Consider the following 25259-nt stretch of genomic DNA (forward strand, 5'->3'; position numbering starts at 1 on the left):
AGGTCGATGGTTTGATCCTGGGTTGAGGTGCATATTTTTTATTTGATAAATGTTGTCCAGGTGGTACAGTATCTGGCATCTTAATCATCAACAGCGATTGCGGCGGGTCCTCTAGTAAACATTTGCACTTACACACTACAATTGTAGAAAAGGAAGATTGTCAGCTTTGAAAGAAGCCCTTTCCACATCGTGGGCTAGAATTTATCGCACCACTTCATTTGCCAGATTCAAATCCTGTTTTCTTTGTACCCTCCTCCAGTGGTCCCATAGATTAGTACCAACTATTATTCTTGCCTTGTTCAGGGCCATTACGTTTCATTAGGGCCTTCCATTACCGGTAGGACTAGCAACGTGCTTTGCGAATAGTGCTCAAACTCCGTTAATATTTGTTTTTATCACCATGGTCCCACCAATTATGCCTTTCAACATTGAGTCTGGTAATTGCATGCAGTATAGGCAGTATAGTATGTATCGCAATGCATTATTGTTGTTGTTGTTGTTGTTATTCTGCCGATGGGATTGTGGAAGCATCATGTCCATTGCCGTTAGGGAAACTGTGTAATTTGAAACCAAACATTTCACAATTAGTGGTATCAGGATGAACCATGCAGAACAATGTCTGTCAGAGGGGTAATGGGCGTTAGGTGGAACAGTGCGCAGGGCTGATGACGTGCTTATACTGTATGCGCTGTCCACCAGACAGGGACTAGTTGCTAGCGGAGTAAAGTGCCAGTGACAGGCTCCATGTACATTTGTACACAAACGATGAATATGTATATATGCTTCTGGTCCATGGCGAATCTGATAGATGGGTTAGTGTTGCTACTCGTGAATATGCTGATAAATATCCTGGTCAAATTAATCTACATAAAAACGTGTTTAGTCATGTGGAGCTATGCCTTTTGGAGACAGATTCTCTCCTTCCACCATCACATGACAGAGGTCGTCTACTAAGGAAGCTGTTCTGGAGGTCATACACCAAAAACCTCAGTGAAGAACATGTAGCGTAGCAAGGCAGCTGCGTGTATCACAGTGCACGGTCGTTAATGTGATGTGCGAGCATGGGCTGCTCCACTATCATTATGCTTTCACACAACACCTGCATCCTGCAGATCACCATCAGAGGATGCAATTCTGTAAATGGTTCCAACAACTACAAGAAACCAATGATGACTTCATGAACACCATAATATGGTCAGATGAAGCAGCATTCACTCATGAGGATGATTTCAATATGCACAATGCCCACCTTTGGTGTGAGGTTAACCTGCACATAACCGAGTACTGTGGCTATCAAGTTTTCTTTGGTTTCAATGTCCAGGCCAGAATATTGGGCGGCAGGTGTTTGGGCCCCTACATGTTGCCTGACTGGTTGGCTGCACAAAGGTATCATGCATTCCTCTCAAACTATCTGCCTGATGCGCTATAAGATTTTGCGCTACATGTTCAGCAGAGGATATGGTTCCAACATGATGGTACACCTCCACATGCTGAAATTAATGTGTGGCAGTATTTGGACAGAAAATTCCCAAGGAAATGGCTCGGACGTGGAGGTCCAGTTGTATGGCCACCCCGTTCACCTGACATAAATCCCCTGGATTTCTTCCCGTGGGTACACCTGAAGAAGCACGTGTACTCTACTCTGCTGCTGACAAATGTGGAAGAATTGGTAGCGCGTGTTCATGCTGATCTTGTTACTGTAGGGTCCAGAGCTGTTTGATCTGGCGGGTTGTGCAATGTTTGGACATGCAGAAAAGTCGCTTTGAGCATCTGTTGTTCTGGGACAAGATATTCTGTTGTGAAGGTCTTGCGGTCACAAATATGGTTATTATTATTGTCACTGGTTGTTAATGTGTGACATCTGAGCACTCATATTACATATCGTATAAATGACAAGTAGGTGTTGTGTTCTTGTACTGAGCTATCATTTGTAGCATCTCGAAATTGATATTGTTTTTGTAGCTATTCTGTCCTATGACAGGTCATTTTTTTCAACTGTCTATTTTTTATTTGTCTAATCACATATTTGTTATGTTCAGTGTCACAAAATGTAAATTTAGGATACATGTCACCTAAGAAGTGGTGTATATTACAGTATGAAATGTCAGAATGAAATTAGCAAATAAAAAAAACGCGCCCCAACTAAGGATCGAACCTTAGACCTCCTGCATGCTAACCCGAAACTGTATCCACTGCACCAATTGTACAGCACCGTTAATGTGTACTGATAGAGATAGTTACCGTAATTGTGGTTACAGTGTTGCCAGATTGCCACTCTTTCATGTCCTTTTTTCTGCCGGATGTACTCGTCATATGAAATTTTGTGAGAGACATTTTTTTATTGCTGGCATGTGAGGAGTCGCACTGCGAAGCCTGAGTGCACGTATTTCGCTTCACCCTGTATATATACTGCTGAAAATGGCATTTGTATGCAGTTGTGTTGGTATTTAACTCATAATAAGTATGAAGTTTAAAATTTTTATCTCCTACGAAAGTAAAGTAAAAATTCTGAAATGTATGTATAGTAGCGCTTTCAGTGGTATCTCAAAGTGTGTCAAAATTATTTTCTTGATTTTAAGTAGGTCCGGTGCTAAATTGATTATTATTGCAACAGGAGATATTTTTGCATCCTGGGAAGTTTCCTTCATATTACACTCATGAAATGATATCTTGGTATCTACACAAAATGAAATGTGTTTAAAATGCAGTCTGTCTTTTGGTAAGGAGGTAAAGGGGGGGTGGCTGAACAACATTCCTTAGTCTCACAACATTAAAAATAAAAATTAATATAGCCACAAACACAAGATTTAATGGCAGGAAGACCTTCATTAAAATAGACTGTACACTACATACTAACCAGACAGACACCGCTTAATTCAGAGTCAGTGGAAGTACCAGTGTTACAGATATTATCAAGTCTTCGACATACTGTTGTAACATACCTTCACTGTTTCATGCTTCCTATGTCACTCCTCACTACGTTTTGCCAGTCTTCTCATATCACTTTCTCAACTGCCTTCTTCAAAATCCATTACAGTTAGGTCAATGTAATTTTTTTTAATTTTCTGCAGTAATATGGTGTTCAACCTGAGCCCAAATCAATTCTGTTGCATTGAAGTGGCAGTTGTAGGGAGGCAGTTTGAACACTTTATTCCCATATTATTTGCTGTTTCATTCGCGGTTTAAACTGGTTTCTTTGGCATGTGTTGTGATAGAAGTTCTAATAATTCTGCCCAAGTCAAGTTACTGTCAAACTGTATTTTACATTTCTCTAGCCAGCAAGCATTGTTGTTTCTCTTCATTGCCATTGTGGGTGCCTTGTCTTGTACAACCGAATGATGTGGGGCGTTATCCATGACAATTATAGTGTTTTTTGTTAAATTTCGAAGCACAAAAGAGGTGTGGTTCATCTCATTGTAGTGGTCAGAGCTCTTGTTTGAAATGAATAACAGCAGACAATTAGAAATAAAATCTTTTGAATTCCTAGCGTGTGCTACAAATACAGGGTGTACATAAAGTTGTAGAACACTTTAAATTATTTATTGCACAAGAACCAAACATTGTACAGATATCATACGTATGTCATTTTGAAGAGAAATCCTGAAAGCTTTTTTTTTATTTTTTTTATTTATTTATTTTTTTTTTTTTTTTATGTATACCGCCACAGCATAGTTAGGTAATTTGCCAATAGTCAGCACTAGTCGCAAACATGGAAAGTTGTTGTTTGACAAAAACAAGTGTGCTACAGCTGTCCAACGGATGTTTAGAACCAAGTATGGTAAGAAGCCAACAAGGAAGGCCATTTACCACTGGCACAACAAATTTGTTATGGTGGGTTGCTTGTGCCCGGCAAAGAGAAGCAGATGTCCCAATGTGAGTGAAGTGAATGTGGAGCATGTACGAGAGACATTAATAAGGAGTCTATAGAAATTGGTGCGTCATCCATCCCATGAACTCGAAATGTTTGTAAAAAAACTTTCAAAGTTTCTCTTCAAAATGCAATATGTGTGACATCTGTGAAATGTTTAGTTCTTGTGCAATAAATAATTAAAAGTGTTCCCAGACTTTATGTACGCCCTGTATTTTTTCTCCTCTGCTGATCGGAGCTGCCTTATTACTGCTGATGTTATTGTCTGTCCAGCCCTTTTTCAAACTGTGTTCTACATTCAGCCATGTTTCATCAAGCCATATGATACATCAAAATTTGTATCTAGTAATTTTCTAAGAAAGTGGCATCATTAGGCTGCAATATATTGGAGAGCCATTACTAACTCGCAGCCAGAAAGGGATTTACAGGGAAATCCCAGCTTTCTCACGATTCGTAATAAGGATGATTTACTACCCTGAAACAGGTCTGCTGCTGTGAGGGTAGCATGTACCTTTCTGAGTATTGGATACTCCTCCTTTGAATATATCTGATGTTATTCCTGATTGTGACGCGCTTCTCAAGGCGCCTCTTCGTCCCAGGTGTCTGGAATTTATGTGCCTCACCTGATTATTTTTTTCATGAATTTCTCGTTGCAGACTCTTATCACTCGCTGATTTGTAGAGCAGCTGCAGTTCGCCCAACCACTTTATCTAAAGGAAGGAGAGGTGCTCTCCCCTCTCCCGTAAAATACTCCCTCATGGAACATACAAATTCAAGCAACTGAGTGTGTAATCATGCCAGGCTCAATACTTTTTGAAACTTTCTTAGGGATGTGCAGCCTGTCTGCCTCTTTCTTTTGCTTTCACCATACATTAAAAATAAGATATGTGAAGCTGACAGTCACTCAAATCTCTCGCTACAACAGATTGCTGAGGAATGGTTGGCTCAATGATTCAGGCAGTGCAGTGCAGTGCACTGGAAGTGGTGACACAGTGGGAGCTGACATTGCCAGGCTTCCATAGTTTTAATGATGGCCAGGGCTATGCAGCCCACTACCTATCAAGTGACAACTAGTTTAAATCAGACTGTAGTAACTAGTTAGTCAATTTTCTAAGCATAATTTGATTATATTGTGCTATGTTGTGTGTCCCATCAGACTGTCATAGTTACTAGTATTATAGTTTTCATTGTTCTTTCAGACAGTTATTTTCAAGATTTCATTTTTAAACACGGTGCAGGGTTCAAGTGTATGTTGTTTTTCATCATATGGGTTTTTAATAAGAAATTCAGTTGTAATATTATTTTTTAACTGCAGTTCGTGTCATTTCTAATGTATTTTTGTCACTATTATATACCCTAATTTTTCACTTCTAATATTTGCCTTTCACTTCCAATATTTGCCTTTTCCTTTTTCCTTATCACATTGAGCTTCTTTGTCCATTATCACTACAGACAGAAAGTCAAAAACCCCAACAGCAGTGATACATCAGAAAATGGATTTGTATTTATGCTAATCGAGAACACTGACATCGAAATTACTACTTCTGGACAGTTTATTCCCGCAAAGCAAATATGATAGTGATGATGCCAGATAAGAATAAAAAATAGCCTCAGAATATACAAACAGTGTTAAATGTTAAAACACTTGATTACACACACACACACACACACACACACACACACACACACACACACACACACAGTGATGATAGTTCAGTAGTTGATGCTTAACCATTGACTTTACTGTCATTGATTCTTTCTGTGGTATCAATAAGCAACACAGTTTACAGTGTTGAAATATGGTTTCACTGTTAAGGGTAACATAGTTCATACTCTTCTGAATACGTTGGCCAACTGCCTCGTCCATCCTCAGTTCTATGTCGAGCCTCATCTTTTGGCATGAGATAATGTTAAATAACACGTAAGAGTGACTATTGTATAGTTAACCAGACTTAATTTTTATGACTAATTATTTAATGTATCAAATGATTTGTATCCTTCGGTTTAGCAAAAGCTTTTTGATATTGTGATATGCAGTAAATTTCCCCTGCTTCCATTAGAGCTGCAATTTATAATATATTTAATAAAAGTGTGTATTTTGAATAGTTGCATTAAAATCCAAAATATGAGAAATCAAAGAACATCAAAGCGTTCCGAAAATTTCTGACTACAGTATAACCAAAAAAATTTTTAGAAATATGACCTGATATGAAAATGGATGATGTCTTGAAATTGAATCTTAATTGATTAATAACTTTTGAACTATGGAATTTTAACATAAATTTATTTTCTTTGAATCAGGAATAATCGGTCTACAAAACTGACTAGGTGATGAGCTAAAAACACACACAAACAAACAAACACATACACACATGCGCCTGCTTGCACTTTCTAGCTCGTCACTAGTTCTTCCAAAAGCTAGCAAGTTTTCATTCTGCACTTGTTGGTATTTCAGTGTTTCTGCTATTCGGTGAGTGGTCTTCTTTACTCGTTATTTATTTGCAGTGGGAGGTAGAGGCATTGGTAGCATTGATGAAATAATACTGTATATTCCAGTCAGTTGTTTAAAGTAATCAACTTGTCACAGTGGATTGGTGTCTAATATAAGGAATTATTTAAGGAACACTGGCCACCTGAAAATGATCGTTTTAATGTGAGAGATGATTATTCCACTGAAACTGGTAACCAAATATACAGAAGAGTGACTTTGACCATTTTAAGATCATTTATTTTTATCTAATATCATGAATGGTTTTGACATCTTTGTACTGTCAATAGTCAGTAAAAATTGGTCTCTTTCTGTTATATGTGGTAGTTCTTACATGTATTTTAATGCATCTATATCAACAAAATAATTACTTGCCTAATTTTAAATCAGGACTATCAAAACATGTCAGGGTACTTGTATTAAAAAAGTTATGCTTTGCCAAAAATGTTCGTAGAGAATCAGTATCCATTAAACGCATCACCTTGTCACATATACTTTTTTAAATTATTATTTTTGTAGTTATTTTATTGCTGCGCACAGTCTTCACAATGAAGTATAAATTTCAAGTTTTTCCCCAAATTTTGACATTGTTGTGACATTGCTCCATTACAAAATGAACATTTGATAATGCTAATGTGCTTTAGGGAAAAATTTAACATGGGTAACTGTAACTTATTTAACAATTCTGTTCTAGGCCCGTTTGCAGCGAGGTAATGTCCACTTGAAACAAGCCCAGCTGCAAGAAGCTTTAAGAGATTATACAGATGTGGTGAGTTACTTTGTCCTAACTGCTTTTTAACTGAGTTTGTGACATGTGAAGAAAAATCATGGTTTAACACAAGTTCCAGTTGTAAGTGAAAAACATTTGTAACACTGTCTAATAGAAGTTGGACAAAATTAAGACAGTCTTTTATTGCGGTATATTGATAATTTTTACTTATGGACCGTCTGACAGCAACTGAATAAAACACAATTTTAGTGCCATACGCGTTTCGCCTTTATTTTCTGCAAGGCATCATCAGTGGCAGGTTGCGTGGACAATGCAAATGCATTAAAACAAGCGTTCAGTGCATAGTGCTGTGGAATGTGGAAAAAACCGCAAATTGGCGTTCATAAAAAGAACAACAACACCAAAGATGCAACAGGAGCGTAATATGTAAGAAATTGTCCACACAACCTGCCACTGATGATGCCTTGCAGAAAATAAAGGCGAAACGCGTATGGCACTAAAACTGTGTTTTATTCAGTTGCTGTCAGACGGTCCATAAGTAAAAATTGTCAATATACCGTAATATTACACGCAACCGAGGAAGACAGGACTACAAAAGTTGAAGACAGTCTTTTATCATTTTTATCACTGAAAGTACAACAGTTGTTACTTATAAATTCAGTGTATCAGTTATGTGTGGTATTGAAATTATACAGGAGAAAATGGGACATTTGGGTAGCATAAAAAATACCTGTTGTCACTGAACTGTTGCGTGCTGTTGAGGAGACTGCTGTGTCGAAATTTCCAATTAAGATGTAGTGTTTCTAAGGTCAGCATCACAAAGGTTGGTTGGATGTAGCTCTCCATTCATGCCATCCTGTACATTTGAGCATAACTGATGGATCCGAAATCATCAACAATCTGACTTTTATACTCATGTTTAGGCATATCCCTGCAATTTTTGCCCCCTGGCATCCCTTCATTTACTGTTTTCAGCAACAACTTCAGTCACAATATGTGCCCGACCATTCTGTCTCTTTGTTTCATTATGTTGTTTATTAGATAGTTTTTCTCATTGATTTGTTGCAAGACATTTCTTCATTCCTTACTGAGTTAAGTCTTCAACAGGCCATTTTGTTGTATTCACTAAAGCAAGTTTAGCACCCAATTTTCAGGGTAGCAGGATGCGAACCTTCTACCATGGAATATTCACTCAAGTACTAGGTAGCTGGCTTGCTCACTTTGCAACATACATGGTCACAAGGTATAACCTCTAAAACAGTTAGCATTGGTAACACAATATGAAACAAGTAATAAACATTTATTAAAATGAAACAAACACACACATCTGAATTTCACTAGAAATTCAGTGTTTAACTGTCCAACAGTCACTTGTAAATAGCACCTTGTTATTACGGTGGCATCTGTTGATCTGCATCTGTAGCAATAACTGTATACTGGAGCTGTTGTATGGAAGAACCACAACTGTATCTGCAGGAACTCGAGTGCAGTGGTGTGTTAAAAAATTTTCTGCTACCGATGGAATAATCTTGCAACTGCAATCTTGTTGGCGAAAGCAGAAAGATAGTTGTAGGTTTCGGTGTCCCCTTGTTGGCTGATGGAACTAATGGTGGAGGAATCTGGTGCTTCCTAAGGCCTATAGTGCAAGCATAAATTAGTTCTGATATGAGAGTACCATTGAAGTGGAAGTAGCTTAGAACTTTGAGGCACCTAGCATGAATAGTGTGTTCTTGGTGATGGTCTCTGGTGATTTTGCTGTGTTGCTATTGTCTGCATACACAGCAGCCTCAACACTTCATTTCAAATGTAATCCCCATACCACAAGAATCATCAAGAATGTAAGTACCAGTATATAATCATTCCAAATCTGTCTTTTCCATTGTCTCTTTGTCACATACTCTTACAGAACTTTTCTTGATTCTTCTTATGGCTTTATCATGTATATTTTTGGACATTGTAGTAACCGTTTCTTCTTATGTAATGCTCTTTTGTGTCATGCTATTCTTTCTACTGTGTCTTTTTTGCAACTTTCTTGTTTATGTGATCTGCTTCTGAGATAGCAAAGTTTGTCCACCTCCTCTCATTTAGTCATCAAGCATGTCTACCTGCTTCACAGCATTGAATTAGATTTCTTTTTGGGTATATGCATGTTATTACTATCAGCTGGCATACACCAAATTTCATTAATCCCCCATCTGACTTTTGATGGACATTCCTATGACATCAATAAACTACGTTATTGCTAATTTTTCTGTCCATGGCAAACAACCTAACTCTCCTCATTGCTTCATCTATGCACAAATAGCAGTGGTGACAATGACCAACCCTGGCTTTTAACTTTTCCTGATTTTCTGCTTCCTATATCATTCCATCAGTGCTGACTATTCCACTCTGCTTCACATAGAGAGTGGCTTACCCTTCTCTATCTCTAACTAATATGACACTGCCATTCTGTATTGTCAACAGCCTTCTTCAGATCTATGAATGCAATGCAATGATGTTTCCTTGCTTTTCCTATATCCGTCTTCTGTTATTAACCACAGTGCTTCTAGAGTATCCCAAACGGTCCCTCACATAATCTACTTTAAATTTTCTATGCTATTCTTTGATAAAGTATGCTAGTTAGTATTTTTGGAGCATGTGGCAGAGACAGATTGTACAGTAATTTTCAACTCTTATCCCAGGGACGGGCAGGAATCCTGCACATGTGCAGTGCATTTGCCCGTGTGCAGTTAACGGAACAAAATTTCTACATACAGACAAACGCAAACAGTTATGTAAATTTTCATCACTGGTGTTTGCTCTTAACCGAGGCTTTTTAATTTTCACAACAGAAAAAAATCTCTCCGAAAGCTATGTCGAGCCAAACATTGACATTATCTTCGCGGCTTCACGATGGAGACGAGGAAACTCTTGCTGTGGAAAGTCGTGATAAAAGTCTATTACATGTCTTGCCAAAAGGAACTTGTCTCTTAGGTGAGAGTTACACTGTAGATATATTAATTCCATTTGCAAACTGGGATGAATATCATCTACAGAAACAGCAAATTGTCTCGAGAACCATTCAAAAGCTTGGGATAAATATTATATATCCCCAAATCGCTTTTATTGCACTAAGTACAGAAACAAATTCTTTGCAATTCTGTTCTCGCACGGTAGACAGAGTGGGGAAACACACTGCGTTCCCTGACGAGAGCTGTCGTTCCCACAGCTCAAGCTTGCTAGTGAAAGCTTTCACCTTTACAGCCATTTTACAAATTAGCTGATTTTCTCCTTGCAAACTTATGTTCAGTGCATTCATGTGTCTGGTAATGTCCACTAAAAATGCAAGGTCGGCAACCCTCTCTGGATCTTCTAACTTGGGATCGTACCTTCCTTTATCCTTTTAAAAACTGATTTATTGGTATTCTCAGCTAAAAAAATCTTTTGAGTGCATTACCGCAGCTGCGACAGCGCCCTTCACTGTGGTATGGTATGTCACCGTACTCGTCCCCAATTTCAGCTAAATATGTGTGAAACTGTCTATGTGCAGGCCCGTGGGATCTCAAATAATCAACTGCCTGAATAACCACTTGCATGACGTCCCCCAGTTTTGCTGCTTTTGCACAGAGTACTTCTTGGTGCAAAATGCAGTGGATGCTGTACAATGATTCTTCTGTACACTGTAGCTTTTTTCTTAGTAATCCAACAAATCCCATTTGTTCCCCTTTCATTGCAGGTGCTCCGTCTGTTGTCACTGACACCAAACTTTCCCAGTTTAAGCCAGCTGAATCGACATCTTCTTCAACAGCTTTTAGGATGTTTGTGCCGGTGGTCGTGCTTTTTAAAGATATCATATCTAAAAAATCCTCTTTTATGCGCAGAGCAGTGTCCACACCATGGACATAAATCACTAATTGTGTTGTGTCTGAAATATCTGTGGGCTCATCAAGTACAATGGAAAATGCAATTAACTCCTGCGCTGCACTCCTTAATTGACGGTAAATGTCACCTGCCATGGCACTTATACGATGACTTACAGTCCGCCGAGAAAGAGTGATAGCTCGAAACTGATTTGCATTCAGTGGACAAAGTAAATCAGCAGCGTCATTGATGCACTCCTTCATAAACTCACCTTCAGCAAATCGTTTTCCAGCTCTCACTATATTAAGCGCAATCTTATAACTTGCACGTACCGCTGGGCTATCATTGTTGTCGTCCTGAAAAATTGAAAACAGTGATCCATAAAATGTTAAATCAGTTAGATGAGAGACATGACGAAAGAAAGTCGCAGATCTCTCGTGACAACAGCAACTTATGTCAGATTCATCTAGTATTGTCAGATTGCTCTTCTTAAGCTCAATTTCCCCATCCTCTCAGAATCAGACAATAAATTGTACTCGTCCTTCTGAAATTTATTATTATGGGGTTCAATACTGAACTTCCGCTGACCAGCGAGAATACTGCCACATATTAAACATTTCGAGTTTTCACGTTCTTGCACAAAGAAAAAATGATTCTCCCACTCCTTTTTAAAAGATAGCGAATCTCCACTTGTCCATTTCCTTGGTTCACTCTCCATTTTCCGGTTCTTGAAATACAGTGTTCACTAAGTAGCGGTCGCTTCGCATCAACGTCCGCAGCTTAGCCTGGTACTACACTACCGCAACCTGCCGGCTGTTGCCACTTCTCCGGTCGACGATTGCACGCGAGCAGCACACGTGCAGCACTGTGCGCTCATGAGCTGCGTGTAACGTTTGCCCGCCCCTGTCTTATGCTGTCTTGTTTTCTTCAATTGTGCATGAACTGCTAAAGAACATAGCTGAAACAAGAAAATAAGTTACTCACGCGACTGATCTACCTAAAATTCTGCTTTTCAGCTAGTGGATTTTTAATAAGGTACTCTCTTTGTCAATGTTTGAAACAGAAGTGAATGAAACTTCATAATTAAGAATTTGATTGTGTTAACATTTGTGGAAATTTTAGGCATGAGGGCAAAACTTCTTCGGGTTATTATCACCTACGGTCATCGTCAAATGACATACTTTGCTAAATCATATGTTAAATCACATACAGTGCAATTTACAGTTTAAACAACTTGTTACATTACAGACATCAAAAATCCAGGGTGGAATGTAACAATGCTATGAAAAGGATAGTTGGTACTCACCATATAGCGGAGATTTTCTGTCGCAGCTAGGCACAACAAAAAGACTGTCAGAAAATGAGCTTTTGATCAAGAAGGCCTTTGTCAAACGCACACACACACACACACACACACACACACACACACACACACACACACCTACCTCTCCTTCACTAGTGTATCTGTCTTATGACAGGTTCCAGCTGGAGGCTCTCTGCTATTCTCAGAGAATTTCTTTCCCTTAGACTTGACTTGCAACAAATGCCCGATTTGATGTCGAACAAGCCATACCTCTGGTCTCTGCTTTTTATTATCCAATCTTGAATTTTTATTAAATTCAACCCCCCCCCCCCCCCCTCCCCTCCCCAAATTCATCTGTACACCTCTCCAAAAATTGTCTTAATGTAGGACTCTGTAGTTTTCACAAAGGAATTCCAGCATCAATAAAAGCTTTTCATAACTCAAATAAAATCTTTGTTTTTTTGACTTGATGCTGCAATTGTTATAGAAGGCAAAGAAATCCTCTTCCCTGGAGCCTTGGAATGTGCATTTTTATGTTTGGTTGTACTCATATTTAGAGGAAATGAAATACTTCTTTTTGCAGTTCACTGGCTCCTCACATATTTTGCACATAAGTATTTTACCATCAGTAGAAAATACAAAGGTTCTGAAAGTGTTACTGTAATATATCAGTTTACTGCATAAAGGAACACCGAATTTCGGAATCGTACTAGCTAACCTGCACAATGACGTAGCTATGAAAACTGAAGTAAAGTAAAATTTAGAACAATTATGAAATGATATTTAGCTCCAACATTTGTTGTTGGCTCTGAATAGATGTATCTTATTGTTGGTTTTGTCGGGAGATATGATCTGATAGGAAGTCAAGTGAGTCTGTCCAAATCTGCAGGGATTCTATGAGCTAACATGTTGTAATCCATCATTATTTCCAGCATCCACTGGTCACATCCTTGCAAAATCCCCTGTTAGACCTCCATGATAATGGGAAGATGATAGTATCCTTCTGATCCCCTTTGTCCTAGGAAATGAACTCATGGATTGGCATTCAAGGAGGGTACTGGGGAGTATGTGCTAGAAATAAGGGCACCAGGGCCTGACATTCAGACGACATTGTCTCACTTACTCCTAGCAGTGTGGAAAAAGAATGGATGTCACGGCGACAACCAATAAGTTACAGACTATAAAAGAGTCTAAAAGTGTGTGGTAGAGTTGTTTTTGATCACCTCAGTGTGTATTCACAGTTCTCTGCCCTCTCACTTTTGATCACATCAGTATGACTAATGGATACATCCTAGAAGAAGCTGCCCCACTCTTTTGTAATTGTGGCACTTCACTGATAATTGCACATTTCCTGTGCACCATCTTCACTGCTGCTTCGCGAGATTCGCATATGGTTGAGGATATAGATAGAGAGATAGGGAAGGAGTGCATCATGATCAGTTTATGATTAGCACATTTGGTGAAAATGTTGCATCCCAATTAATGGTATTTGTCACTCAAAAGAATTAAATATTGTTGGTGGGAAGTTTATCAAAATCAATCTGTGCCTGGCAGTTAAGAAACAGTGAGATTATTTACTTGATTATTAACGAAACCATTCATAGAACTTTGCAGTTTTTTGGAGTGAGTAAGTACTAGGCCATTTCCTGAATGAAATTTTAGTCTGAAGTGGAATGTGCAAACTTTTAGTTTAGTTTAGTTTAGTTTAGTCATGTCATGTTCTGTAGATCATTTTCATGATTATTTTATCGATATGATGTGGAACAAATCGGATGACACACACACACACACACACACACACACACACACACACACACACAGAGGCACGCACACGCACGAATAGTGCTAATATTAATATTACTGAAATTTTTAGTTCTACACGTGCAACTACATTTAGAAGTACAATTTTTTTACCAGTTTTGAAACACAAATTTGTCCATGGAATAGAAGGAGCTGTCCAAAAGAAATGATTTTAAGCAAGATTTAAAACTACCTGCCAGCCACTTTGTTGTTGGGTAAATAATCAAAGATTTTTATTGCTGAATAATGTACTCCTTTTTGAGCAACTGACAGCTGCAATAATGGATAGTAAAGGTCATTTTTCCCTAGAGTGTTTATGTATGAACATCACTGTTCTTCACAAATTGAGATGGATTATTTGTAACGAATTTCATTAGCGAATGTGTATACTCTGATAGTGCAGTTAAAATACCTAACTCCTTGAATAGGTGCCTACATGACATCCTCGGGTGAACACCACTAATTATTCTCACTGCTCTCCTTTGTGCAATAATACTTTGTCTAAGTGGTGAGTTACCCAGAAAACTATTCCATAAGACATTATTGAGTGGAAATATGTAAAGTACGTAAGGAGGCTGATCTGTTTATTACAAAGACTAGTGATTATACGAAAAGCAAAAGAAGCTGAACTTAATTGTTTGAGAAGCTCAGTAATATGCTTCTTCCAGTTCAAGTTGTTGTCAATGTGAACACCAAAAAATTTGGAGAAATCTACCCTGTTAACTGAGCCCTGTTCATTCACTACATCAATTATCAGTATGACTCTATTCGGTGTACAGAACTGGATATAGTGTTTTTTTTTTTTTTTTTTTTTTTTCAAAATTAAGGGAGAACTTCCTGCCAGATTATAACTGTGTACCAGACTTGGACTTGAACCTGGGATCTTCGCCTTTTGCAGGCAAGTGCTCTGCAGACAGCTGTTTAAGCATGACTTATGACTATTACCTCTCAACTTTATTTCTGCCAGTACTACTTCTCCTACCTTTCAAACATTACAGAAGTTGTGCACCTCCTGTTGGACAAGCACTCCTCAAATAAAGGATGTTGTGGAGAAATGGCTTAGCTGTGGGCCTTGTCTGCGAAAGGCAAATATCCTGTGTTCAAGTCCCAGAGTGGCGCACAGGACATTCAAACATACCATTTGTTGATACTGTTAGACAGTTGAGGGATTGGGTCATTAGACAAGCAGACCACTTTGTGCTTTATAACAAGAGAAGTTTGTGTCATATCGTCATTACCATTTTGTATTGATAATCTCTTGTAATAAAACAGATACTAACATTATTTCAGGGCAGCAAAACTGAGATAATTAAATAAATGGAAACCTGTATAAAATTCATCACTATCTTTTCAATATTGTGTTTGTTTCACGAATGTGCATTCAAAAGCGCGCGCGCTCGCTCACACACACACACACACACACACACACACACACACACACACACACACACCTTGTGGTCTTATTTGGTTGCTAAAGGATGTTTGTCGCAAAGTCTAAACGCCACATTGCAACGAATGCCCTTCCATAACTAAATGACACCCTCATGATGATGTGCTTAGAAATATGTGGTGGCATAGTAGAAATGATATTGAAAACACAATGGACAGACTTCATAATTAAGTTTTCCAACTAACATAATATTTGATGCACACAGTTTCGCATTGACGCGCAAGTCGCTGAAGTTGTGTCAACTAAAAAGACTTGCACCAGCTGACTGGTCTACCTGGCGGGAGGCCCTAGCAACGTGCACATTTATGTTTACAGCATGAGCAGCAACAAATTACAGTGCCTGTTCACATAATGCACCTCAATTTTCTTAAGAGTTAGAATTTGATGACACTATCAGTCAACACTTCTTTTACAAGTACTACTTTCCTACATAGTCTCCATCAGTTTCTATAACCTCACATCAGTGTTGTGTAACAGTGCATATTTTGTTGGTGAAAGCTCTCGTCCTGTGGTCATTGCCATGTTTTGACTGCATTTAATTATGCTATAATCATCTTCAAAGTGTGCCCCACATTGAGAATCATTAAATGGCCCAAACAGATGAAAGTTGGAGGATGCCAGGAGTGGACTATAAGGGTGGATGAGGCAGTGATGGCCAACCAAAATTGGCAATATGTTCTTGACCCCTGATACTAGTGTGTTGGCATGCATAGTTGTGTTGAACCATGATTTCTGTTAGATTCTTTTTCAGACCAAACACATCAGAAATGGTTTCAAGTTTGTTCAGAGGCTACACATATGCTTATGTATTGGTCGATCCTTTTGACAACACATGAATGAGATTTACTTCATCATTATCCCAAAAGATATCATCATGACTTGCCAGCAGAGGGAGCTGGCTTGAAATTTTTCCTTTTTTAGTTATTGGGAGTGGTGCTACTCTAGTGGCTGACTTTTTATTTCTGGCTCAAAGTGATACACCCAGGTTTCATCCGTGACAGAATGATCTCTCCAGTGGCCTCAAAATTTTCCAACAGGTCATATGAAATGGTTTTTCTTTTAATCTTGTGGTCTGTTGTGAGCAGCTGCAGAGCCAGTTGTCAACTTGTGGTGCACCATTCTGCATGAATAATGATATCTACACGATTCATCATGTTGGGAGCAGTGGCTATGACAGGGATCGTGAATGTCGCTGATCGTGGGGAGCAGTTTCTGTACTTCCAGATGCTTTAACTCTCTGTACCCATTTCCAAACAGTATTTCTATCAACACTGTACACAACAATTTATGACTGCTCACCATGGCAGCCAAGAATTCAATTACAACCTGGTGCTTGTAACTGGTGTCTTGTGTAGACACCATTTTGGTGGTTCCTTATGCTCTACACTCTGTTGGAATTGTTCAAAACTTCGCTTATGTGCAGAGGAAACATCAAATTTGAAGTGCCTAAAAGGAGATTTTTTTTCTGTATGTTAATGGCTGTAAAACAGATTGGGGAATTACTGAACGGCCCTCTTATAAGAACTGATTTATAGTACATCTTCTAAATTCCTCTTGTGTGGCAGTAGGAAGACAATCTGGGCAATGCTAATTTTTAAGTTTACTTGATGAAAATAAGAATCTATTTTAGAGATGACAGGGGTTGTACGGAGTGAAAACTAGTCTTGTTTAGTAAACATTGCCTCCAGTGAAAGATATAATTGAGGTTAAGAGATGAAGTAGTAGTGGTTAGTGCCAAGGGAACAAGAGGGTAGGAATGTGGTAGATGAGAGAGAGAGAGAGAGAGAGAGAGAGAGAGAGAGAGAATTCAATCACTGTAGAGATGATGAGAATTGTGGGGAATGGGTGGGTGGAAGAGAGAGAATTTTTGTTTGTCAAATAATCATCTATAAAATGGTTATTTTATAGAACATCACATTCCATGGTGTTAGCTGCTTGTCAGTGACCATTAATTGTTATTGTGCCATTTTTGGTGTGTATGAACGACAAATTGGGTATATGTGCAGGCTTTGTATTCATCTTTAGCTACTTGAGCACACACTGACCTTCAGCATTTGGATTTCAGTTTTAATTTCTGTAATTGTAATTTTTGTATTGTATTGCTTCTCTGCAGATTACTTTCACCTCTTGATTAAGGAATGCGATGTGATTACATTGGTGACCATTATTTGCTGCATCTTAATCGTATTTCTTTCCATTTAGGTTCTTGGCATTTAAGGTCCATTATTCACCTGCTGCTGTTTCATATATGACATCAGAGTTTCTGCTTTCATTGTAATCATTATTCTTATTGATTTTATAACAATTTTAATTAAAGGGCATTTGTTAGATGACTTATTGACATTCCACAGCCACATTTTCTATTTATTTTTCTAAGTGTGCATTCCAAAAATACGTTTTTCAAATATTGATAACATCAAATAAGATATATTATTTTTTATAAAGAGGTAATGTTTTAAAACATTTTTTTAAAGTGTTAAGTTGATGAAAGGCAATGATCGTATATTTCGTAACTTCTTTTGTTGGAGATGAAAAATCATGCTTGTTGTTAAATGACAGTTTGTTTCAGCTCCAGGAGAATCCATTTAATGAAGAAGCCCTTCTTGGACAGAGTAGAGTGGAACCTGCAATGTATGACATACAGTTAGCAGAGAGATATGTTGAAATTGGTGAATGTAGTGCTGCGATTGAAACCATCACTAAAGTAATAGAGGTAAGTCAGAAGCTGAATGATGATGTAATTTAAGACCAATACACACAAAATTACAAGAGAGCCTGTGGTAACAATAAATAAATTAATTAATTGTAATGGATTAGTAGAAATTGAAATGTTACAGGAAGTAAAACAGCAAGTGGAGATGGTAACAAGAGAACAGATTAAAGGCGTAGTCAGATTGGAGAGAACCGCATCTAAGGAAATGGGCGAGAGAAAAAGAGGGAGGGGGATGGGGGACATCAAACTAATAAGTGTTGATGGAGGGAGGATCTTTTTTTAATATGAGTTTATATCTCAATAGTTCTGTTGCTAGTTTGAAAATGCCCAGACATTTGTTGAGAATGAATGAAGATACAATTTAGTGCTGTTCAGTTCTAGAATTGTTTGACAATTTTTCTAAAGTTATGTGATGATTGTAGAAGTAAAGGATTTTTAAAAAAAAAGGTGGATGAGCGTATAAATAATTTAAATAAATGTTGTACATAATGATCATACATGCTTTTGCAACTGTCTTGCAAAATATTTTTGTGAGCATTATATATAAAGTCTACACAGCAGTGATATTGATCATATTGATACAAGTTACTAGGTAGGGAAACATTTTATGAGCAGCTTATTAAAATCTGGAAGATAACTGCTCAGTGAAATAATGAAGTGTTAGACTGACAAGGGGAAGGCCTCGGACACATCCAACTGATTCGGCTCAAATTTGGCAGGTCGCTTGTGTACAACCTAAAACAAAGGAATCTAAGATATTTCGGGTAAAAACCTGCGTTTTTGAGAAAATCACCCCTAAAGGTTATGATGAGCAATCAACTCAATATTGGAGGGATCGATAGATAATTGTAAATAGAGCATTTTTCATCATCAGGTTTGGGGTCCACAAACGCATACTTTCCCAGAAATTGAGGTAACGAACTTTTACAACTTCCTCTTCTGTACCCACATGCTAAACGCTTTTCACCAACAGCACTGATAGCACAACAGCCAAGGTAACTGACTGAGCATTAGAGAACCCGGGTTCGAATCTCGAAGAAACCTAGTGAATGTTCTTCTTTTCGTATGTATTTTTGCAAATCTCAATTAATAGGGATAGGAGGGTTAATAAGGTAAGGAAATCAATAAGTAATGATAATAGGTAGGCAGGCAAATAAATTTCTCAAACAACTAAAATGTTACTCCAGGTCACTTTCCAATGGCTCTTCCAGTTACTGTTACGCGTCCTCACTTTTCTTCTAACAACTAGATGGATGGTACTTGCCATGTAAACATTCAGAACAAATATACTCACGGCACCAAGAACATCTAATGAATGCTATCTTTCGACAGTTACACTGTTCCTTCCGAAGAGTCACCGGAAAACAAACTTTGTTTACATTTAAAAATATGTCTTTGTCGGGAATTAATTTTGATGCTGTAAACAAGTGTCTCACGGTTGGCTATCTGTGATCCCTCATGAGGAATTCGCAGCACTTTTACTCGGAGTTCTTTTCATGTGACAAGGCTTGAAAGTTTAATGCTTTACTAACTCATGGCGTTTGGGAAATTAGTTTGCCTACCGTATTATTATCATTCCTTATTGATTTACTTACCTTATTAATCCTGAATATGGAAAATATGGAAAAATACAAACGAAAAGAATAACATCCGTTAGGTTTCTTCGAGATTTGAACCTGGGTTTTCTGGTTCTCAGCCATTTACCTAGGCCGGTGCACTATCGGCGCTAAGTGTTTACCATGTGGGAACAGAAGCGGCAGTTGTAAGTTTCTTTCCTTGATTTCTGGAAAAGTTTGCATTTGCGGACCCCATACCTGATGATGAAAAATGCTCTATTTAAAACTATCTATCGCTCCCTCCAATTTTGAGTCGATTGCTCATCATAACCTTTAGGGGTGATTTTCTCAAAATTGTTGACCCAAAATATCTTGGGAGTCCTTTGTTTCAGGTTGTACACAAGCGACCCACCAAATTTGAGCCGAATTGGTTGGCTGTGTCTGAGGCCTTCCCCTTGTGAGTGGAAGTCTGTTCAGAAAATGAGTGAAAAGTCTTGGACAATCTTAGCTGTAGGAATAATGCTCAGATCACATCTGGATGATGTAATAATAATAATAATAATAATAATAATAATAATAATGGTGATGGTGATGATGATGAAAAAGAATAAATTGGTCCAGAGGATTTTTGATGGTTGTTGTCGAGATTGTTTCTGAGAACATATTCGTTTCCCACTAATGTTGTTGTGGGAGAATATTTGACTTGAAGGCAGAAGCAGCTATTGAATATTATTGTCGTTAATGTGTGGATTTATTGTTTAGGAGAACCAACCTCAGAAAGTGACACGGTGAATCTGAATCTAGGCAAACGCCCAGTGAATTTAAGTGTGCATATGTCCTGATGTGAGCAACTACAGCAGGTACAGTGCACACATTGACCTGTTGTAGTTGTTCATGTCTCAATAGCCATTAAACAGACATTCCTTTTGCCTGACTTGGTGAAATTGTACATATTAATTTCTTAAAATTTTCTTATTTTCAGTAAAATTTAATTATAGAAAAAAGGTGAAGTTGTGGCAGATTTCTAAATACTTAAGTTGAAGCTGCAGCGGAATTCTAAAAACGTTTGGCACACAGTTATTCTGCATTGATATAATATAATTAAGTGTAGTATACTGTGTAAAGAAAGAAGTGGGCAGATTCTCAGCTGAAGGTGCATCCCATGGGACTGGCTTGCAAGATTTCACCTACATTGTAATACAAGAACTATGATTTCTGTCAGGAAAATGGTTAATTGCCTGTAATTGCAATGTAGAAGTGCAAAATGTGCTGATTGAAAATAGTCGTAAGTGGCTTAAAGTGAGCTGCTGCAGCAGACTGTCAGAAGCTAGGTTGTGTAACTATTTAAAATAGGAAACTGTATTAGGTCTTTAAATATGTCTGCTTGTGTCTGTATGTGTGGATGGATATGTGCGTGTGTGCGAGTGTATACCTGTCCTTTTTTCCCCCTAAGGTAAGTCTTTCCGCTCCCGGGATTGGAATGACTCCTTACCCTCTCCCTTAAAACCCACTTTCTTTCGTCTTCCCCTCTCCTTCCCTCTTTCCTGATGAGGCAACAGTTTGTTGCGAAAGCTTGAATTTTGTGTGTATGTTTGTGTTTGTTTGTGTGTCTATCGACCTGCCAGCGCTTTCGTTCGGTAAGTCACCTCATCTTTGATTTTATATAAAACTGTATTAATCTTTAGAGATGAGTGTTGGCGATTTCAGATAAACCAATGTGCCTATTTTGAAATGATAAACCAACGTGCTAGTAAGGAAATTGTAATCGCTGGGTTACTGGAAGGATTTACAGTTGTTATTGTTGTTGTCTTCAGTTCTCAGACTGGTTTGATGCAGCTCTCCATGCTACTCTATCCCGTGCAAGCTTCTTCATCTCCCAGTACTTACTGCAACCTACATCCTTCTGAATCTGCTTAGTGTATTCATCTCTTGGTCTCCCTCTATGATTTTGACCCTCCACGCTGCCCTCCAATACTAAATTTGTGATCCCTTGATGCCTCAGAACATGTCCTACAAACCGATCCCTTCTTCTAGTCAAGTTGTGCCACAAACTCCTCTTCTCCCCAATTCTGTTCAGTACCTCCTCATTAGTTATGTGATCTACCCATTTAATTTTCAGCATTCTTCTGTAGCACCACATTTCGAAAGCTTCTATTCTCTTCTTGTCCAAACTATTTATCGTCCATGTTTCACTTCCATACATGGCTACACTCCATACAAATACTTTCAGAAACGATTTCCTGACACTTAAATCTATACTCAATGTTAACAGATTTCTCTTCTTCAGAAACGCTTTCCTTGCCATTGCCAGTCTACATTTTATATCCTCCCTACTTCGACCATCATCAGTTATTTTGCTCCCCAAATAGCAAAACTCCTTTACTACTTCTAGTGTCTCATTTCCTAATCTAATTGCCTCAGCATCACCCGACTTAATTCGACTACATTCCATTATCCTCGTTTTGCTTTTGTTGATGTTCATCTTATATCCTCCTTTCAAGACACTGTCCATTCCGTTCAACTGCTCTTCCAAGTCCTTTGCTGTCTCTGACAGAATTACAATGTCATCGGCGAACCTCAAAGTTTTTATTTCTTCTCCATGGATTTTAATACCTACTCCGAATTTTTCTTTTGTTTCCCTTACTGCTTGCTCAATATACAGATTGAATAACATCGGGGACAGGCTACAACCCTGTCTCACTCCCTTCCCAACCACTGCTTCGCTTTCATACCCCTCGACTCTTATAACTGCCATCTGGTTTCTGTACAAATTGTAAACAGCCTTTCGCTCCCTGTATTTTACCCCTGCCACCTTTAGAATTTGAAAGAGAGTATTCCAGTCAACATTGACAAAAACTTTCTCTAAGTCTACAAATGCTAGAAACGTAGGTTTGCCTTTCCTAAATAAGTCGTAGGGTCAGTATTGCCTCAGGTGTTTCAACATTTCTACGGAATCCAAACTGATCTTCCCCGAGGTGGGGAATTCGCGTTAGTATTTTGCAGCTGTGACTTATTAAACTGATAGTTTGGTAATTTTCACATCTGTCAACACCAGCTTTCTTTGGGATTGGAATTATTATATTCTTCTTGAAGTCTGAGGGTATTTCGCCTGTCTCATACATCTTGCTCGCCAGATGGTAGAGTTTTGTCAGGACTGGCTCTCCCAAGGTCGTTAGTAGTTCCAATGGAATGTTGTCTACTCCCGGGGGCCTTGTTTCGACCCAGGTCTTTCAGTGCTCTGTCAAACTCTTCACTCAGTATCGTATCTCCCATTTCATCTTCATCTACCTCCTCTTCCATTTCCATAATATTGTCCTCAAGTACATCGCCCTTGTATAGACCCTCTATATACTCCTTCCACCTTTCTGCTTTACCTTCTTTGCTTAGAACTGGGTTTCAATCTGAGCTCTTGATATTCATACAAGTGGCTCTCTTTTCTCCAAAGGTCTCTTTAATTTTCCTGTAGGCAGTATCTATCTAACCCCTAGTGAGATAAGCCTCTACATCCTTACATTTGTCCGCTAGCCATTCCTGCTTAGCCATTTTCCACTTCCTGTCAATATCATTTTTGAGACGTTTGTATTCCCTTTTGCCTGCTTCATTTAGTGCATTTTTATATTTTCTCCTTTCATCAATTAAATTCAATATTTCTTCTGTTACCCAAGGATTTCTACTAGCCCTCGTCTTTTTACCTACTTGATCCTCTGCTGCCTTCACTACTTCATCCCTCAGAGCTACCCATTCTTCTTCTACTGTATTTCTTTCCCCCATTCCTGTCAATTGGTCCCTTATGCTCTCCCTGAAACTCTGTAAAACCTCTGGTTTAGTCAGTTTATCCAGGTCCCATCTCCTTAAATTCCCACCTTTTTGCAGTTTCTTCAGTTTTAATCTACAGTTCATAACCAATAGATTGTGGTCAGAGACCACATCTGCCCCTGGAAATGTCTTACAATTTAAAACCTGGTTCCTAAATCTCTGTCTTACCATTATGTAATCTATCTGATACCTTTTAGTATCTCCGGGATTCTTCCATGTATAGAACCTTCTTTTATGATTCTTGAACCAAGTGTTAGCTATGATTAAGTTATGCTCTGTGCAAAATTCTACCAGGCGGCTTCCTCTTTCATTTCTCTCCCCCAATCCATATTCACCCACTATGTTTCCTTCTCTCCCTTTTCCTACTCTCGAATTCCAGTCACCCATGACTATTAAATTTTCGTCTCCCTTCACTACCTGAATAATTTCTTTTATCTCATCATACATTTCATCAATTTTTTCATCATCTGCAGAGCTAGTTGGCATATAAACTTGTACTACTGTAGTAGGCATGGGCTTCGTGTCTATCTTGGCCACAACAGTGCGTTCACTATGCTGTTGGTATTAGCATACCCGCACTCCTATTTTTTTTTATTCATTATTAAATCTACTCCTACATTACCCCTATTTGATTTTGTATTTATAACTCTGTATTCACCTGACCAGATGTCTTGTTCCTCCTGCCACCGAACTTCACTAATTCCCACTATATCTAACTTCAACCTATCCATTTCCCTTTTTAAATTTTCTAACCTACCTGCCCGATTGAGGGATCTGACTTTCCACGCTCCGATCCGTAGAACACCAGTTTTCTTTCTCCTGATAACGACGTCCTCCTGAGTAGTCCCTGCCCGGAATATTTTACCCAAGAGGACGCCATCATCATTTAACCATACAGTGAAGCTGCATGCCCTCGGGAAAAATTACGGCTGTAGTTTCCCCTTGCTTTCAGCCGTTCGCAGTACCAGCACAGCAAGGCCGTTTTGGTTAGTGTTGCAAGGCCAGATCAGTCAACCATCCAGATTGTTGCTCCTGCAACTACTGAAAAGGCTGCTGCCCCTCTTCAGGAACCACATGTTTGTCTGGCCTCTCAACAGATACCCCTCCGTTGTGGTTTCACCTACGGTACGGCCATTTGTATCGCTGAGGCACGCAAGCCTCCCCACCAACGGCAAGGTCCATCGTTCATGGGGGTAGGGGATTTACAGTGCACAAATTGATTTGAATTTAAGACATTGTTGTCTAGGTTGTGAGTTGCCATTACATTTTATTGGTGACCTCTGTCCCATGTATTGGAATATACATAGTGAAGGAACAAGTGCAGGTTCTGGACACATGAATGATGACAAACGGAAGTTTTGGTCGGGTCATGAAGCATGCTGGGATAGCTGCAATTGCTAAGGTGATCACCCACGACAAGCAGGAAATCCAGAGTCAAGCCTCTGTCCGGCACAAATTTTCGATGTTGTTATTTCATTATACAGCTGAAGATTGTCAATGTTCACTATTGCGAATTCATTTCACGTGTTCACTTCTTCATGGAATGAGTGGACAGCGAAAGATAATTTATTACATAGATTTTTCCTGTGATGATGTAAATAATGTGTATACTAAAGATGATAAAGCAACAGAAGCAAAGTATTTGTTATGCTCATATGACACATGGTGACTTCAGTTCTCAAGCAACCGGCT

The 25259-nt window shown here is 38.6% G+C and overlaps 1 protein-coding gene across 1 annotated transcript in view; it reads left to right on the forward strand.

Moving 5' to 3' along the window:
* Positions 1 to 25259, forward strand: part of LOC126457636 (dnaJ homolog subfamily C member 3) — a 72722-nt gene that overhangs the window by 28496 nt on the left and 18967 nt on the right. The window contains exons 4-5 of the mRNA XM_050094107.1: positions 7051 to 7125; positions 18052 to 18195. Coding sequence (XP_049950064.1) covers positions 7051 to 7125; positions 18052 to 18195 — 219 coding nt within the window. The remainder of the gene's footprint in view (positions 1 to 7050; positions 7126 to 18051; positions 18196 to 25259) is intronic.

Source organism: Schistocerca serialis, chromosome 2 (assembly GCF_023864345.2).
Source record: "Schistocerca serialis cubense isolate TAMUIC-IGC-003099 chromosome 2, iqSchSeri2.2, whole genome shotgun sequence".
Lineage (NCBI taxonomy): Eukaryota > Metazoa > Arthropoda > Insecta > Orthoptera > Acrididae > Schistocerca > Schistocerca serialis.